This window comes from Armigeres subalbatus, chromosome 1, assembly GCF_024139115.2.
Source record: "Armigeres subalbatus isolate Guangzhou_Male chromosome 1, GZ_Asu_2, whole genome shotgun sequence".
Lineage (NCBI taxonomy): Eukaryota > Metazoa > Arthropoda > Insecta > Diptera > Culicidae > Armigeres > Armigeres subalbatus.
In genome coordinates this window covers 178,158,967-178,178,462 of record NC_085139.1, presented here as the reverse complement: position 1 = coordinate 178,178,462, position 19,496 = coordinate 178,158,967, and the positions used below count along the sequence as shown (strand labels likewise).

The window sequence follows — 19,496 nt, the reverse complement described above, 5'->3', positions numbered from 1 at the left end:
AGCAAACTGAAATAGATTTCAAAAGACACATAAATACCACTTATGTCTGTATTTCGAAGTATATCTTAACAATGATAAGATAATGCATAATTTTAATTTTACGATGTTCATCCCATAAAAAACAAAAAAAAAAAAAAAGGTTTTTGATTTATTTCTCATTTTTGTGATTTTTTCCGCAGTGGGCACGCAGGTTGATAAAAAGAATCGACAAATTTAATGCCTTTGTTTCGCGATGAGATGAATATATATTCAGTGAGATGGAAATCGGCACAGTTACTCCTATCATATTTATTTCTGGTATTATTGATTAGAAAAGAATTGGTCATCTAATGATTCTCATGATCTATTGCAGCTTATCCACGTTGAATTTGAGAGGTAGTTTTGAAGAAAATATTCATTACCCACAGACCAGCGATGAAAATCGGACGAGCATGATCCGATTCGAAGTTTATTCTAAACTGTACAGATCGCGATCTGTACCATTTACGAACAACATTGAGTTCCCATCTTTTACGATTGAGTGTTATTACCTTGGACACTCGCACATAACAAAATATTGCAAGATTGAGTCTTGCTCTGAGAAATGAGTTACTCTAGCCGTTCTACCTAGGGGTCGTACACATATTACGTTAGCATTTTTTTCTGGGTTCTTTGACCCCCCCTCCCCCCATGTAAGATTTTTTTCATACAAATGATTTTTTTAACATTATGTGTACTTTGTTCCCATTTTATTTCTTATTGCAGCGAAATTTCCTGTAGTTTCGAAAACTTCGATAGTTAGATACTTTTTAAAATCTTCAAATTATTAACGTGGGAAGATGCAATGTCTTTAAAATTTGAAAGCAAAAAATTCTTCCTGAGTAGCTTTCAATTTAAGTGCGAACTAGGTGCGATGCTAATTGGGATTTGGGATTTATTTAGCTAACAGCATGAAAAAGCAAAAAGGACACAAATGTTGCCGAAATTGTTCTTTTGCGAATGCCATTATTAATATACGAGCATGTTATTGGAAAAAAATATCCTACCGTTATATACTTCTGTTTCCAGCAAGTATTACCAGTAAGCCGTCGTTGTTCGGCTCTAATGAAACCCTGTCTAGTATTCGCCGACGATGGACTTTTCAAGCGGTCTCAATCTGTTGAACAGAATTCTGGACATAATTTTGTACGCCGAATTAAGGTTATTCGAATTAAGGGTTATTCCTCGGTATTTGGCGCACACCAGTCTGTGCCCTGTCTTAAAGAGAGGATCATTTTATAGCAACCTTCAAAATCAGTAAAAACGTTAAGAACGTAAAGTCTGTGACCTTAATTTCTATAACAATGTGAAAATTATATAATTTAATTCATTCACTGGAAGCAACAAGTTCGTTGATTTATTTAGGACGATACAAAAATTATTTTTAACTTTTGTCCCTCCCTTTTGATTTTTTTACTCGAATTATCCGAGAATTGTTTTCCGAAAGGTATGTTCTAGCATGTGTGTTTTTTTTCTCGTGTTTTTCAAATATTTTTACAAATTTTTGAAGGAAAAATAATGGTTTTGGCAGGTTTGGACCTATTATTGTTAAAAATGGGTTATTAAGATCAAGAGGGTAAGAGAGTTTTATAGCGTAATGAGCTCGAGCGGAATGGGCACTTCGTGCTCTTAATTTATAATGCTTTGAAACTCAGATGTGAAAATGTACATTATGTGGAAGATTTTGATTTAAAAAATGTATATACACTTAACCAGCATTTCAATGTTCGGTATTTTGTATGCCGAGTTTCAACTGGAAAATTTCTTTTTTACTGAAATTCCAGTTTGTTAGTAGACCAACAACGTTTGTCAGTAATAAATTCCCGAGTCTCGGTAACAAATTCTAGTGATTATTTTGACTTTTATTTATTTTTGATGAATGAATCATTAAATCCATAAAATGCTGAACGGTACAAAAAGTCGGTAGAAATTTATACAGCGCCACCGGAAAAAAATAAAATCCAGCCGACCAGCCTTTTGAAAAAAAAGCGGTTATAGGGCTTCTCGCTCTTGTTTTGTTGCTTATGTCTTACCCGTTGAGCTATAAATTATTTTGTAAATTGTGCTGGTTGGACCTGCGTTTCCAAAAGTGAACCTTTTTAGTGTTTTACTCAGCCACAGATCGCATAGCTGTGTAAAACAAGTTGAAATGCATCGATGCCCTCTGCCTTCGCAAATTTTCAAAAGAATTTTTCATGGAGTATAGCCAAAGCTTCCTGAGTTATCGTACTAAACATTTTTCATATTAAGCTACATATCGTAAGTGATGATGATAATAAGTGATAGATTTTTTTCTCATTCAATCTCTATCAATCAAAAACTGTCAAAGTCTTTATTACTTTATACTTTTATTTTATGCAAATGAACATTGATTGTCCAGTCAGTAAAATAGGTTTCCAAAAAACAAATCCTCATTTACTAACTGACTCAGTTATGTTCATATTTATTTGACTTTTTCGTTTATGCCGAACTCTCTGTAATGACAATTTTGCAGTTGAAATTACTGGGTTCCGTAGTCCAAAAACTCAATAAAATTAATACTGGTGCTGAAAATAATCATCTTTTTGCACATAGAGGCGGAACATCAATTTTCTAATTTCAGGAAAAATGTGGTGCAATCTCGATTTTTAGATTTTGAAGAAAAGATGGATACATTATCAATTGAAATGTCGCCTCTGCTTCAATCCTGGCAACGAAATTGGTAAAAACTTGAAGTGTGTTATGAAAGCGATATGAAACCTAGAGAAGAAACTTATTTCTAAAAAAGGCTATGAAAATATACCAAAAATGCCTACCAAAAATGGATGTTAATATCCTTGAACAAATATATTCCTCATAAGACTTGTTGAATCGATTAAACAATTTCAACAAATTCAAATTTTTAAAGGGGAAGGCCTCGTAATAACTTTTGAATGAAAACTGGAATTGAATTATTTGACATTGCTGTATGCTGGTGTTGCGATTTGTGACATAAAGTGTGATTTGTTTAAAGCACAATGCAAACTATTGTTAAGCAATACGTCATGAAAACAAAATTGCACAAAACTCACGAACATTTTAAATTGTTTTCAGCAACGATTTTTTGCTATTAAATAGATCCCTTATCATGATTCAGTTTTGCTTTTTATAACAAAAAAAATCCCGTGATTTCCCGGAGCAAGCAGTATTTTTAACCTGAATTTAGGCTTATTCGGGAAGTATTTGGATAAGAAAAGTATCGCGAAAAAGACTCTCTATGGTTTACTATTTTAACAACTTTATAACAATAATTTAGTTAATGCAACTAATAGAAGGATGTTTGAATTTTCTAAATGTCAGTTTAAGCTATTAAGGTCACTCCTGACGGAATCCAAGTTTCAAAGTGCTCGCGTTTTCGGGGACACACCACTCGGTACGTAAGCAACGCACAACTGTCATTTTTGTTGATTTAGTTTTGCTGCGTCGCAGCATGCGTGGAAAAATAAAAATTCCAGTTGTGCGTTGCTTCCGTATCGGGTGGTGTGCCCCCGAAAACGCGAGCACTTTGAAATTTGGATTCCGTCAGGAGTGACCTTAAAGACTATACGCAGGAGTCACGCGGACGCGCACCCTGAATTCCACCGGCGTGTATTTATGCCCGCGTATTTTCGACGCGCGCCTACGTGTTTGCTTCTATTTGCACCCAATGAGAATAGATAGAAGGTGAGGAAGAAGACCAAATGCAAGTGTATTAGTGGATGATAGAAAAGGTAAACAGCAAATGGTGACGTACATATTTGCACGGCTTCTTATGGGAGCTCGTTCGAAAGTAGTAGTGAAAGGTTTTTCGCCATACACGAAAGGCACGCACACAGTATATGGATTTCCATACCTTAGTATTTATTTTCATTGATTTGCACCGTAAAAAACATAAGAACATGCCGTTCCGCATGTGAACGGGCAGCCCCTAGCGAAAGCACATGTCCGATTTGAAAGAAGGAATCACGATCATTGCAGCAATGATCGTGATTCGATTTCATTTGATCGTAAGTTGTACATGTTCCGATAAACTTGATGTCTACAACTGTACACATTGAGAGTAACGGCGTGAGTTACAAGCTGTGAGTGTAGACGACACCGATTTACGTGTATTTTGCTCTCTTGAGATCATGGTAACTCACTACCCGAAACGCTCCGCACGAATAAGGGTGGAGAGCGTGAAAGCATCGCTTACTGACGATGATGCTAATAGATCTCATATAAGCTGTGTACATGTTCGTTGGTCGCTAGAAGCGATTTTCTAACATCGCTGCCCACAGACACGTCAAATGCTGGGTGGTGCGAATAGAATCGATTTGGTTGTCAAACTGAAGCCAAACTTTTCTATTGTGCCGGAGCCAAACATTGATGATTGTGGTTATGTTCGTTTCAAATCCTATATTGAGAAGTATTGTTGTTATTCGGGAAAAAATAAAAACAAATTTAGTTTGAGTTTTATATTCTTTGTAACAAATATGTTTATATTATATTTCGAGTGGAAAATTAGTAAGAATGCAATTAAAAAGCACTCGTTACGAAATTTCACGAGATTCAACAGCTGATTGGAGCAGGAATGTATGTAAACCATCGTAAAGTCACGCAGAGTCTCGCGCATTTGTGCGCCCTCATGCAGCATGGAGAGAGAAAATCGAAGAGCGGGAAATGTTTGATAGCCAAGGAACTGCAAAATAATTTTGCTTATGGGATTGATTTCAAAATATCCCTCTACTCGCTTGAGAGCAGAAAAGCGGCTCTATCCGCAGCACCCAGGTCAAATGTAAAAAAAGCGTTTTACCTTGAAAGGGGAAAGGGGAGGGGGAGATTGTATGAAATTATTAGATTCCCAATGTTGTTGTTAAATGCTCCCGCTTGGCTTCAAATGCTGTTTTTTGGTAGCCCTGGTCGATCTCGAAGCAGAAGTTTCAGATGGTACACACAACGGGGGGATGCCAGATTTCCATACAAATCTGTATAGAAACTTCATATTACGGGTTTATATTAATCGAGAAAAATGAATGCTATATCCTAGTTGTCTTTGAACGGATTAAATTTGTTATTTGAGAATCTTATTTGAAATTTTCGTTGGCTTTTTTCGGTGAGTACATACGCACTAGGCTCAAAGTAGAAGGGAGCAATCGAAAGTAATGAAGAACAGAAATGAAAGATATCGCAAGTGAGCGACAAGTATGAAATTTTGTTTCTTTATAGAAGGTTAAAGTGTGCAAGGGCCATCGGTGAACAATATTGATTGAAATCGCTGTTATTTTGCCTAACGTCCACCCAGGAACTACTTGATAGGTCCTAGTGCGTAGTGAACGAAAAAAGCCAACGAAAATTTCAAATAAGAATCTCACGGTGATGAATCCTCCCAAACATTTGAGAATCTATATAGCCAAACTCGAAGTGTCCGGAAATTCGAAGCAAAATTGTCCGGTATTTGAAGCATCCCTTATACTGTGTCCGGATTTCGAAGCAAGCGATGTTCAATGTTTTCGATTATAGTAGCTATTTCGTGCATACAAAATGTAATTTTCAGTACACTACAGCATATTTAATAAGTTAATCTTGACAGGGTGTATTATCACTCAGTGTCAAGTACTTAATTCCGTTTGAAATATTGAACTGAAAATTCAGCAGTGCTAGGTGTCCGGACTTCGAGTCAAAACGGTAAATACGCGTTAAAACTCACTTTTTCAATTCAATCACACCATTTTATGACACTTTGTAAAAGGTCAAACAACATTTTCGTGTTGATTTTCATGTAGAAAAAAAAAATTGTTCATAGTTCAAAGTTGAGGTGTCTAGCTAGTTTGGTATTCTGCACAAAACATCGTGTTTCGATAGCAAATGAATGACAGATGTCTGTTTTCTGTCAAAAGATACGTGGGAGTAAGCCATAACTGAACCACCTCCCCTACTGATGATATTTCAATCATAAAAGCGGTGCCGAGAACCGACCACATTTGGGTGCCGACAATCGAATTTAGTATCCATCTTGGAAAAACAATTTAACACGTTATTAGGTGACGTTCAATATTGTATCACAAATTACGATTCATTCACTTTATAAATACTCAATGAAATTAACTTTTTGATAAATTTACACTACTGTAAAACACTATTCAAATCATCTCGTTGTTTACAGCATAACATTCTGTTTTTCAAGAGCTGAGTGAGTATCATAGTCCTTTATCGTGAAGGGTGCCATGTAGCTCCGAATTAGCAGTATTCGATATGTCTCAATAATTTGTTCCATATAAGCTTCCAATTTCATCCAAACCGTCCAAGCGTTGACCGATTTGACTGAAATTTTATCCATAGCAACATGACATCCATAGTCACTCCCCGATTTTGTCTACCCCCGATTTTGTCTACCTCCGATTTTATCACGTTTTCGACCCGATTTTATCACGTCCCGATTTTGTCACGTTTTCGACCCGATTTTGTCAAGCCAAAAAAATTTGTCATTCTTTTTATTTTCGTAAATAATACCAAAAATAACATTGATTTTCATGAAATAACTTTCATCGCCTGTAGTTTATTACGAACGACTTCTGAGTACCTGGGAAATATTCTGTAGGCAATTTCGACAACAAATAACGGGTACCGTTCACACATTTGGCCTTTCCAAGGCATAAAATGATTCATATTTGTGGAATGAATTAAAAAAAATGATTTTTTTTCCAATTTTGTCACATACCCTGTTTTATCACCCTAAAATTCACCAGGTGGATATTACTGTACAGCGGTTGTATGATAAAATATATCGATTTTTCAAATTTTCAGTCATTTTCGAATGTTTTTCGATTTTATTCGACCTAGAATCAAATTTTAATGAGCCGTTGATATTTATTGACAAATGCTAGTAAGGGAAGATCCATTAATTACGTAACTTCTCTCTTCCCTATGTCACACTTTTTGTATGAATCATCTGAAAATTTTGTATGAGTCGGCACACCTCGGGCAACCACCCCCTCCCTCCCCCAAGCATGACGTAATTTATGGATGTTCCCTAATGGAGTAGTGGTTAGCTCGGCTTCCTGTATCTTTTTGTTGAATTATGATAATTTGTTTCGGTATTTTTCCATAACAAAATTATATCAAAATTAGTTTGATGTAGATATTTTTCATTTTTTTTTGCTGGGACCTTCTTTATCCGAGCGGTAGCATATAAAGCAAGATCATGCTGAAAGTGGCTGGGTTCGATTCTTGGTCCGGTCTAGTTTTCGGGTTTGAAATTTTCTCGACTTTCCCGGGTCATCGTGTTAGCCGTATACAAAAATAGTAACTTGGCTTAGAAACATCGTATTTGATAACTGCAAAAGTGCTGAGTAAACACTAAACTGCGAGGTGCTAAATGTAATGTAATACGAAGAATAAGAAAAAGTAGAAGATATTTGATCATGAACCAAGTTTTTACCTGACTGTGTTGGGGAAATCAGTAAACTGAGTAGGGGAACAGACGGCTTTGGCAGGTTTTGTTCAATTATTGGCAGGGGGTTTTTGTCGACAGAATTTTATGAAATTTGACCACAATATTCTTTGATATGCAAAGAATGTTTAAGCCACATTTGAGCATAATCAGTTATAGAAAATCCTTCTGACAATAATATAACAAAACCTGCAGAAGCCGTCATTACCCCTAGGGGAAGTGTACCGGTTTTGGCCACCTTAGTGCCTAATTTGGCCAACCCTAAAAAATATATATATTTTCCAGAAAATGTCGATCCATTTCAACCGCGAAGTAAGATAAGGGATATATCTGCTGTAAGAGCTAATAAAACCCTCGAAAATTACTTTACTTTTGGAGTTATGCGAGAAACTGGCCAAATTAGGAACATGGCCAAAACTGGTACAGTTACCCTATTATAGAATGATATAAATCTGCTATTCTCTTATCCTTGTCTGCCAGATTTCAGCCCATTGGTTGTTTGGAGATTACGTTTCTGCTTTTTCGTAATATGTGCCTGACCCATCTTTAATTTCGCGCTCGAATTTCTGTTGATAACGATTTTTTTGTGCCATCGTGGATTAAGGCCAACAGGCCCAATTTGTAAAACGAAATCTTGTACCAAGATATTGACTTCTTTCGGCCTTCTTGCTTATCGTAAATTTAGAAGTACTTAGCAGCAGATTGACATCTTATGATTTGGACTTGTTGACGTTGACGATGAGACCAGTTGGCCAGTTCGTTTAGCCTAATTGTTATTGAGGTACTTTTTAAAGAACATGCTTGAAATTTATGTTAATTTCAAAATTAAGAGTTATGTAATCAAAAGCAGCTTTTTGAACTGAAAACAATCAATACACAGAATTTGTTCTTCAGCCTTCTGCCAACCACAACACACTCTTCAGCTGCAATATATTTTACTAATCCAGTTGAAACAATGCCTACGTACACACAAACCGAATTACTGCAAGAAATAAAACGATTAACACATTTTGATTTAAATGCAGCTTTCTTAATTTGCTTAGCTAGAAGTATTGGTGTAATAAAGTTTTTATCATAATTGCTCGTAATCGTCAATTACGTTATCATATCAAGTTTTTTCGTTCTGCTTGCGGCACCGTTCGGCTTCTTATTTATTTCAATAACGCAACGAAAACAATGCATCTTGACACTTCTGCTTGCTATCATGCATAATCTGTCAGCACTGTTTTCAACGCTTCATGAATCTCTTCATGCTGCTCACCCACGGCTTTGAAAAGCCACCCAACATGCAACCACGCCTTAAGTTCCCAGCTTTCAAAATAAGCGAATCGTAACACCACCCACTGTCATAAGCATATCTCGTCGGTTTGGATTATTAGGTATAGCTAGCCAGCATTGAAGTAAAAAATTAAGAAGTAAGTTTTAAAGCTTCTTTGCCTCCTCTATCATACGAAACATTCCTTCCATAAAAGTAATAATTGTAATCTGGTTCGACGCTTACAAGCCCTAATTATCCAACACTTTCTCCTAATGCTCGGATTTGTTCCACCTTGTCCTTTATGTTTGTCTCTGTCGAGCACAAATTTCACGCAAGTGGCAGCGGAACGTCACCTTGCAAATTCTTCCATAATGGACATGAATCCTCGACACGATTGAATGTCATTAAGACGAAATATTCCACACCGGGTAGAGCTCACTCTTCGCTCGTCAGCTGTTCAGAGTGCCTCACAACAATGAAGCCGAGAATTGAATCGCGGGTCTTAATCGTTACATTTATTTCCATCCGCCGTCAGGTATTGAGATCGCTGTGCGAATGATGCAAGTTTTTTCACATACATGAGTGATCAGTGATTCAAAATTAAGAAGAAGTATAGACTAAACCGAACCCTTCGTGAAGATCAGATACTTTCGCTGCTGAGTAGAATAAGCAAAATTGCCATAATTAATAATCTGTTGAGTATGCTATCGCGTCGCAAGAAGAAGAACAAACATCTGGAAGAAATGTTGGAGAAGGACCGCAGTGATTCCGATTCGTATGAAGAGTTTGAATATCTTCGTAGCGACGCCCACGAAGGCAAAACATCCACCCCGATCGGAACCAGCAGCAGTGGGAGTTTCAGCCCCTGCTCGATTGGAAGTCCACCGCGATCCGGAAGTGTCGTGGGAGTTGCGATGAAGATGATCGGAGATGGAGGCGGGGTCGCTGGTGGAAGCCCAAGTGTGACGTACAGCAAGTGTGAGAAGTTGAACAATGGGAAACAGAAGCAACAAGCCGCGCTAACGATGGGAATCGGTAATGATGCGTTCGCTTCCGGGGGTAGCATACGGAGCCGCTGTTCGGAAAAACTGAAATTGAGTTCGGAGAATGCACCTTCGATGGGTGATGATGATCCGGACGAGATTGACGGCTACTGCCCGGTGGAGGTGATGAAGAGCGACGTGAACGGAGAGCAGAAAACCGAAATGAGCATTATAAGGTATGTATAAATATGCTGTAAAATATTGGAATGCAGATGAAGCAACACATAGCACTCGTTACACTTATTGGTATTTGTTTCCATCGGAGAATATGTTCCAATAAGCTTTTTACATTCTATGGAGTCATTACATTTCTGCACATATTAAAATTGCGTTACATAAAGGGAATTCACACACACACACACACACACACACACACACACACACACACACACACACACACACACACACACACACACACACACACACACACACACACACACACACACACACACACACACACACACACACTTACTGTTTGTAAATCATTCAACAACTAATTAATATAAATTTCCTGAAGAAAAAGAACGACGCAGTTTTCGTTTATTATTATAGATGGAGAGGGAGGCATTTGTGTAGTGCTGCTGAAGTTTTTCATCACCTTGAAAATATGTGCTGAATGTAACACTTTAGTCATTCGAGAAAACTCTATCAGCTATGTAGGTAGCCCCTTCAGAATTATCGGGCTGCAAATTATGCATTTTCTTCACCTCTGCTTAGCCCTTAAGCGTTGCTTACCCATATGCTTACACCTTGTTTTTGGGCTAAAGGAGATAAAGTAATAAGTCCCTGGAGACAGGATTAGGTGTATTGGTGAGGCGTTAAACCAAGGTGTCAAACATGCTCACATTTTTGTTTTACTAAAAGTCACTTTGATTCCTAAAAACGCAACGGTCGATCGTAATAATTCAATATTGATCAACAAGGCTTTGCCCTCTGTCGAATAAAACTTGTTGCGAGAAAATCGGTTAAGGATTACTATATAAAAAGTTGTCTAATGTTTTCTAAGCTTTTGTGCACACACATACACACACCACACATACACAGCAGGCAGGCACACAGGGGCAGCAGGGACTTTGTCCAAGGGCTTGACGACCCCTCCCCATGGCCACTGCGAGTTAGACCGGGACCATCGTCCCTAACCCCTAATCCCAAGGCGTCAAGCGACCCGTGCCGAGGGGATGCATGGCCAGGGGGGTGAAATAATAAGCTAGGCCTTTAACGGAGCCTGTGGGGTACCTGGGCACCCCCCACAGTAATTGTCCCTTACCGCGTCATGCTGGGCTCTGGCGTGGTGGACCTCTTTTCCCGAGCAACTCGTGGGATCAAAATGGAAAACCAAGACAATTCTTCAACTAGTGGTAGTAGTGTAGGCGACAACCCCTTCGCAAGAGGTGGGTTGTTCAGGTCTCCGCCTAGGAGGCCAGAGGCAATAGTCGGCAGCTCAGTGCGCAGCGCCAGCGTGGGTCACTTAACCTTCCTCTCGGCTAAAAAAACGCCGGTTGAAGGTATTGACGGCCCATGGCTTGTGGAGGCGATGAACCGCAAACGCGATGGGCTCTCGGCCTTCGAGGTGGCGACGGAACAGCTGGACGCCATCATCGAAGCATAATATCAGTAAGGACCTCAAGAGGAGCTTGCAGAACTTCGAAAGTCGATGTTGGACGCCAAGCTGGAAACGGCGGTCGGGACGGCCAAGTTCGAACCCGTGAAATCCATGGAGTCGAGGTCTACCCAGACTGAGGCCCAAGAATTCGCGGATTTGGGCAAGGTCGAATCGACCGAGGGCGTGCCAGCGAAGACGGTGGTGCCAAAGTCTACCAAGACTGAGGCTCAAGTATTCGCAGGCACGTCGGGGGTGGCTGCTCCAAAGGAGCAGACACAAATACGGGGAAGACAGTCTCCAGGGATGAGCTCCCTGGGGCCGCCCCAAAACGCGGAGGTTACTACCCCGAACAAGGGTAGTGGGGCTGGGAAGCTGAACCCCGGCCAGGTACCTCCAAAACCGGGGGAGGAAGGACCTGGAAAGGTCCGTCCACCCAGGAAAGACAGTGGTAAAGGGTTACGGCAGCCTGAGAGCTCCCAGCCGTCCCAGACCAGGGAATAGAGGGGATGACGCCTCCTGGACCCTGATCAAGAACAAGAGGAAACCGAAGACGTCAAGGGCCGAAAAGAAGGCCCAGGCGAATGAGGGTAGCAAGAAGTCTAGGGTAGGCGCCAATCGATCCAGGGCGATGCCCTAGTCATTAAGACGGACGGGGCAAAGGACTCGGACGTCTTGAAAACGATGAGGAGTGACGTCAAGCTCGGTGAACTCGGCGCCGACGTACGTCGAATAAGACGTACTCGGATGGGCGAGATGATCCTCGAGCTAAAGCGGGGCGTCTCGCAAAAGGGCGCCGCCTACAAGAAGTTGGCGGAGGAAGTCCTAGGCGAGACGGTCAAGGTGAGGCCACTCACGACGGAGGTGAATCTAAGGGTTAAAGACCTGGACGAGATCACCGAAGTCGAAGAGCTCGTCACGGCACTGCGGCGACAGTGCGAAGTGGAGGCGTCCACCGCAGCCGTTCGGCTACGGAAAGGTCCGGCAGGGACACAGGTAGCATTGGTTCGGCTACCTGCAGCGGACGCCTCCAAGGTAGTCAAGTTAGGGAGCGTCAAGGTGGGGTGGTCGGTATGCCCTGTGGGCATATATGAGCAACCAGAAGTTTGCTTCAAGTGCCTGGAACCGGGGCACAAGCAATGGGACTGCAAAGGCCCTGACAGAATCAAGCTCTGTCGACGCTGCGGATTGGAGGGACATAAGGCACAATGTTGCACGAACCCTCCCAACTGTTTGATCTGTTCCAGCAAAGCTGCGAACAGCAAGCACCATGGGGGTTCGAAGTGCCCGGCGTTTAAGCGTGCTGCAAAATCACAGTGCAGGTAACGCAGCTAAACCTGAACCACTGTGATGCAGCCCAGCAACTGCTGTGTCAGACAGTTGCTGAATGGGGACGGATATCGCCATCATAGCAGATCCTTACCGGGTACCCGCGAGGAACGGTAGTTGGGTCACCGAGGGGTCTAAAATGGCGGCGATATGGACAACGGGAAATACCCAGTCAAGAGTTGGAGTCTTCGACACACGAGGGCTTCGTCATTGCCAAAGTCAACGGGGTCTTCTTCTGCAGCTGCTATGCGCCTCCTCGATGGTCGATCGAGCAGTTCGGTCGAATGCTTGATTGTTTGACGGCTAACTTGAAGGGGCGTAGGCCGGTGGTGATAGCAGGGGAACTTCAATGCCCTGGGCCGTGGAATGGGGAAGCCGATCCACGAATCAACGGGGGCAGATCCTGCTGGAATCACTGGCCATGTTGGATGTGGACTTGGCTAATGTCGGTACCAAAAGTACCTACAGCTGGAACGGTGCCCAGTCGATTATCGACGTTACGTTCTGGAGCCCTGGCCAAACGAGTAGTTCGAACTGGAGGGTAGATGATGGCTACACTCACAGCGACCACCTGGCGGTTCGCTACAGTATCGACTATACGACCAGCATTCAGCGGACGGAAGAAGGGGCGAGGCCTAGTCCTCGTATGTGGAAGACATCATACTTCGACGACGAGGTGTTTAAGGAAGCGCTCCGCCGCGAGCACAATACTCTCGGTCTGAGCGGCGAGCAGCTGGTAACAGTACTCTCGCGTGCATGCGATGCCACCATGCCTAGGAAAGTCCACCCTAGGAATGGGAGACCACCGGCTTACTGGTGGACTCAAGCAATTGCGAACCTGCGCCGCGCCTGCCTACGGGCAAGGAGGCGGATGCAGCGAGCACGCACAGAAGAGGAGCGTGTTGAACGACGGGTGGCGTTCGTGGCTGCTAGAGCCGCTCTGAAGACTGAGATTAGATCAAGCAAAAAAGCCTGCTTCGAGGGCCTGTGTCAAAATGCCAACGCGAATCCATGGGGTGACGCCTATAGGGTCGTAATGGCCAAGACACGTGGGGCGATGGCCCCTACAGAGCGGTCTCCAGAGATGCTGGAGAGGATCATCGCAGCTCTTCCCACGTCACGACCCGAGTCCCTGGCCTCCCTTTGTGGAGCTGCCACGGGCCAGGGTGGCCGACGAGGAAGAGTAACGGTGGCGGAACTTGCAGGGGATTGCACAGTCCCTTAGTGTAGGTAAGGCGCCAGGACCGGATGGTATTCCGAACCTGGCCATCAGAGCGGCCATTGCCGAGGCTCCCGAGATGTTCAGATCTGTTATGCAGAGATGCCTGGACGAGGAGTCTTCCTGAAGCATGGAAAAGGCAGAGCTTGGTCCCTATTGCCAAAAGCAGGAAAACCACCGGGGATCCGTCGGCATATAGACCAATATGCCTGCTTGACACGGCAGGGAAGGTGCTCGAGAAGATCATCCTCAACAGGTTGTTAATACGCACGGAGGGTGCGGATGGTCTATCGAGTAACCAGTTTGGCTTCCGGAAGGGTAAGTCGACCGTAGACGCTATCTTGTCGGTTACCAAATCCGCGGAGATAGCTATCCAGCGTAAGAGGAGGGAGTTCGCTATTGTGCAGTAGTGACTCTCGACGTGAGGAATGTTTTAATTAGTGCCAGTTGGGCGGCTTTTGCGGATGCGCTCCGGCGTCTTGGAATTCCAGTACCTGTACAAGATTCTCGGAAGCTACTTCCAGAATCGAGTACTGGTATACGACACGGAGGCGGGTCGGAAGTGCGTTGACATAACCTCAGGGGTTCCGCAAGGTTCCATACTGGGTCCGGTGTTATGGAACGTCATGTACGACGGTGTCTTGAGGTTGAAGTTCCCGGTGGGCGTGGCAATCGTCGGCTTTGCTGACGATATTACGCTGGAGGTCTACGGCGAATCGATCGAAGAGGTGGAATTGACTGCAGCCCACTCGATCGCAATCGTGGAGGAGTGGATGAGTTCCAGGAAGTTGGAACTGGCTCACCACAAGACTGAGGTGGTTGTTGTTAACAACCGAAAGTCGGAGCAACAAGCGGTGATAAGGGCAGGCAACTGCACGGTCACCTCTGAACGCTCCATCAAACTCTTGGGGGTAATGATCGACGATAAGCTCACCTTTGGTAGCCACGTCAATTACGCCTGCAAGCGTGCCTCCACAGCTATAGCGGCATTGTCCCGGATGATGTCCAATAGCTCTGCGGTTTATGCCAGCAAGCGCAAGCTTCTGGCTAGCGTTGCTCTGTCCATACTGAGGTATGGGGGCCAACAGGGCACGGCCCTGCGTATTAACTGCTACAGAACGGAGTTATGAAGTACGTGTAGGCTCATGTGCCTAAGGGTTGCGAGCGCGTACCGTACCGTGTCGCACGATGCACTTTGCGTCATCACCGGTATGATGCCTATCGACATAGTTATCGGTGAAGACATAGAGTGCTTCGAAATGCGCGGCACGAGAGGCATCCGTAGGACTGTCAGGTTGGCCTCAATGGTCAAATGGCAGCGTGCGTGGGACAGTTCCACTAAGGGTAGATGGACACATAGGTTGATACCGGAGATAGGTACGTGGGCCAAGAGGCGCCATGGGAAATCACTTTCCACCTGACCCAGGTCCTTACAGGCCATGGTTGCTTCAGACAGTACCTACACCGGTTCGGACACTCGGCCTCGCCTGAGTGTCCGGTGTGCGTAGGTTTAGAGGAAACGGCGGAACACGTGTTGTTCGTGTGCCCGCGTTTTCGCACAATGCGTGACCACATGCTTGCCACATGTGGTCTGGACACTAGCTCAAATCTATGACAAAAGGTCGAAAGACAAAAGGTCGAAAGGACAAAAGTTCGAAAGACAAAAGGTCGAAAAGACAAAAGGTCGAAAGGACAAAAGGTCGAAAAGACAAAACGTCGAAAGGGACAGAAGGTCGAAAGGACAAAAGGTCGAAAGGCACAGAAGGTCGAATGGGACAAAAGGTCGAAAAGGACAAAAGGTCGAAAGGGACAAAAGGTCGAAAAGGACAGAAGGTCGAAAGTGATAAAAGGTCGATCAAGAACAAGTTGATAACAAGTTTTGTGTATTCCAAAGGAATTTGTGAAATGCATTTAACTTCAAGCAGAAATAACACACTTATCTCATTAATCAAAGTTGAAGAATGAGCAATTTTCAAAGAAGGAGTAATTACTATGAAACAATATTATGAATATCTAGATAGTTCTGTTGGAGATAAAATAGATTGTGGAATTTGGAAATGAATAAAACTTGTATAGATCGAAACAGAGTTGTTCTATACAGTTGGCAAAAAAATCTCCTTTTATTTTTCACAATTTTTAACAAATAAATATAATTCATTCAATGAGTGCAAATAATAGATGGATATCTAAGTTTTCTAAATGTCATTTAAATCTGTTAAAACAGAGCACGCCTCTGCCACGCAGACGCGTGTATTCTAAATTCATCTGCGTTTAATACACGCCGGTGTATTTGATGTGCGGCGTGTGCCAATTTGACAAATCGAAGTGACATTTAGAAAACTAAAACATCCATTCATTAGTTGGACTCACTGAATAAATTTTATTTAATTGTTAAACATTGTGAAAAATTAAAAAGCAGAGTTTTTGAAACCTGTGTAGGCCAACTCTGGTGCGAGATTGATTCTCTCAGTTTCAGTTTCTTGTCTATTTCGACCTTTTGTCCCTTTCGTTTTCTTGTTTTTTTTTTGTTTCTTTCGACCTTTTGTCCCATTCGACGTTTTGTCCCGTTCGACGTTTTGTCCTTTCGACCTTTTGTCCCTTTCGACCTTTTGTCCTTTTCGACCTTTCGCCCCTTCGACCTTTTGTCTTTCGACGTTTTGTCCTTTCGACCTTTTGTCTTTCGACCTTTTGTCCCTAACCCACCCCGGACAACCTAGTCCGGAGGATGTGTAAAGATGAAGTTGGCTGGAACGCCGTTTTATCGGCTATCGTCCAAATCGTCTCGGAGCTACACAAAAGGTGGCGCGAGGACTCGAGGAATGACTAGTTCAGGCGCAAATAAGAGATGGTCCAAGGGTTCGGAGTCGGCTTCATGGGTCATACCGGTGCCCTATGGTCGAACTCGATCCTTTTATCGAACAAGTTGCCGCGTGAAAAACAACATGGTATCGTCGCTTTCGCGGCGTCGGTCAACCGGGCGGGTTCCGAGCCCGAGGACGGAAAGGGGTCCTCGTCATGGCTGGGGCAGGCGTAGGCACCGCGTCGGCAAGTCCCTCTGTGTGCTTTCGAATAGGCCCTATCGCAGAAAGGTCAATTTGGGGTGCACGCGGCATCATCATTCTTGATACCAGTCGTGCAGAGGGAAGCAGGCGCGAAGTCGACCCTGCCCACCTTCCGAGGACATAGGGCGTGGTAAGGCCACCTGGAAAGCCGGCTATGCGCTGGCACGACACCATGGTGTTCTTCTAAAAAAGCGAGTCACGATGTTCGATGCTGCAAGGACACGCAGCTAACCTCGAGGGTGCGTTATGCACTGGCCCCCCTTTGAAGCATTACTTTCTGGTTGTACCGAAGGGACGATGGGCTTGGCGGCAATGGAAACGGTTTAGCTGGTCGGGGATGCAGTCCTGCCTCCCTCATTGGAGGTGGCCCCTAACCCAGCACTTCCTGGTCAACCCAGGATGTCTGTTGAGCAGATTCCCCCTCCATTGTTTAGGAAGAAAAAAAAACACACATACACACATACATACACACGGACAGACAGACATTTGCTCAGCTCGTCGAGCTGAGTCGATTGGTATATAACACTATGTGTCTCCGGGCCTTCTATAAAAAGTTCGTTCTTGGAGTGACAGCCTTTCGGTACAACTTTGTTGTACGAGAAAGGCAAAACGATGTAAGCAGATAACCACACACTGATTGCATTGTAATGATATTGTTTACGAAATCAGTCGTTCTAATTATCCAATAGGGAGGTATTACGATATTTTGAAAAAAGCACATTATTGTTTGTTCAGTGAATGCCTGTGTTATAAAAAAAATATATACTTCCCTTTTCTCTATAATGTACGTCTATTGCTAATTTTTATTCAGTGGTCCAATGAGACTGCCTGCGGTTCGTTAAACTAAAGTGGCGCCATACAAACCGCGTTGACAGTCAATGTGCTCACTTCGAAATGTCTATCTGTCCGTGGCATGTTCTCCTGCCGTTGCAGTATGTGACGCCGATATTAGGAGAAAACACAACCCACCTACCATTTAATAACGATAATTGAAGTTCGAGCGCCGTGCCGCAACTCTAGCTTCGGTTCGAGAAGTGAACGACAGTTGAATGCGCTCCACTATTCGGTATGCTTAATGAGCGTGACAATTTTCTTTTTTATTCAGTACATTTTAACAAGTGCACGAGATTTGGCCGAACCGAACTCACTCTCGAAGGGAGGCGAACAAGACCAATCGTCAATCGGATCCGAGATGTGGTTTGCTGGGGCGACTTGTTGATGGCGAATACAAACTTGGCCATTTCACGGTGATTGATTTCTCAATCGATTAGTATCAACCTCGAAATCACTATTTGTGCTGTGTCTTTTGCTCTAGTGAGCGGATTCGTGTCTGTTGGATCGTTTTTCTTTTTCTGAACCAGTGGCAAAATAATTGAGCGGATGTAATGGGCCAGTACAATGTCTATTTCATAATAATCCACAAATGCCACACGCAGATCAGCGGAAGGTCTGATGTAAATGTGCTTTGCAGTTTGGATGTTTTTCGTGAGAACCACACAACAATGGTCAGAATGGAAAGTTATGATATTCAACAATTTATGCCTAAATTCCTAATTGAAAAAAAAATCATAAATCTGAGTGAGAAGCTTAGATTATGGAATGTTCAAAAATCTAGAACGTTCAAAACTCCGCGTATTTAACAACCTTAACTATAAGGCAATTTTATTCCCAAGTACTTAAATGATGATTTATTTATAGTTAAGGTATCAATGTATATGGTGAAAACGAATCTCGTTTCTTTTTATATAGGGACATGGCAGATATTTCCGCCCATCGTCATAGGGAAACCAACAAAAGCGAACGTTTCTCTTGAGCTTACGTTTTGGTACGGATGAGTTTAGCCAAAAAGTGCCTGCCTCAACCCTGGATTCTATCTTTATATTATCCTACGGAAAAGTTCACACTCCACCTTTCTTACATCGTCGCACACCGATCGATCATTTTTGCGTACTGAGAGAATCAAGGTTTTCGAATGGCATCTGACTCTTTCGAAAACGAAGTGATTTCCTTTGTTTCAGATTTTCTGGAGCCATAACGAGGTTTGAAATGACTTTTCACCACGTCAGCTGAGATAACTGCATCGGACTTCACTGAATGCCATTGCTTCGAATTTCAATACTCTGTTTCAGGGTTCGTACTTTTCGTTTCGATGAGATAAAATCATGCGATTTTCGGGTCGGAGAAGAATCTTTTTTTATGTAGTGAAAAACATCTTTCTTTTAGATCTGTGCACCGCCGCGCCACGCCGCCGCCGACGACGATTTTCTCATCGGTGCGCCGCCGCATGAAAATTGACCATAACGCCGAATATTTTTTACCACGCCGATTGCATTTTTACTAATTCTAGATTTATCTAGCTTCTGTCAGAAATACATATTTTCAGCCAAATTCATATGACAATTCAGGACCAATTTTCGATTTGGGCGTAACTTATTTTGTATACAAATAAACATTGTTTCATAGATTCCGAAGAATGCAAATGCTTTTCTCCAAAACTAATTCCCTTACCTGATAGAGGAAAGCTCATTCTGTCGGATA

The 19,496-nt window shown here is 42.9% G+C and overlaps 1 protein-coding gene across 3 annotated transcripts in view; it reads left to right on the top strand.

The window, feature by feature from the left end:
- The window catches only part of LOC134205563 (uncharacterized), a 624,943-nt gene that overhangs the window by 376,323 nt on the left and 229,124 nt on the right, over nt 1–19,496 (top strand). Inside the window, exon 2 of one of the 3 annotated variants that reach the window (XM_062680896.1) lies at nt 9,241–9,924. The exons of the other annotated variants lie outside the window; for them this stretch is intronic. Coding sequence (XP_062536880.1) covers nt 9,407–9,924 — 518 coding nt within the window. The 5' untranslated portion in view covers nt 9,241–9,406. The remainder of the gene's footprint in view (nt 1–9,240; nt 9,925–19,496) is intronic. 3 annotated transcript variants of the gene reach the window in all.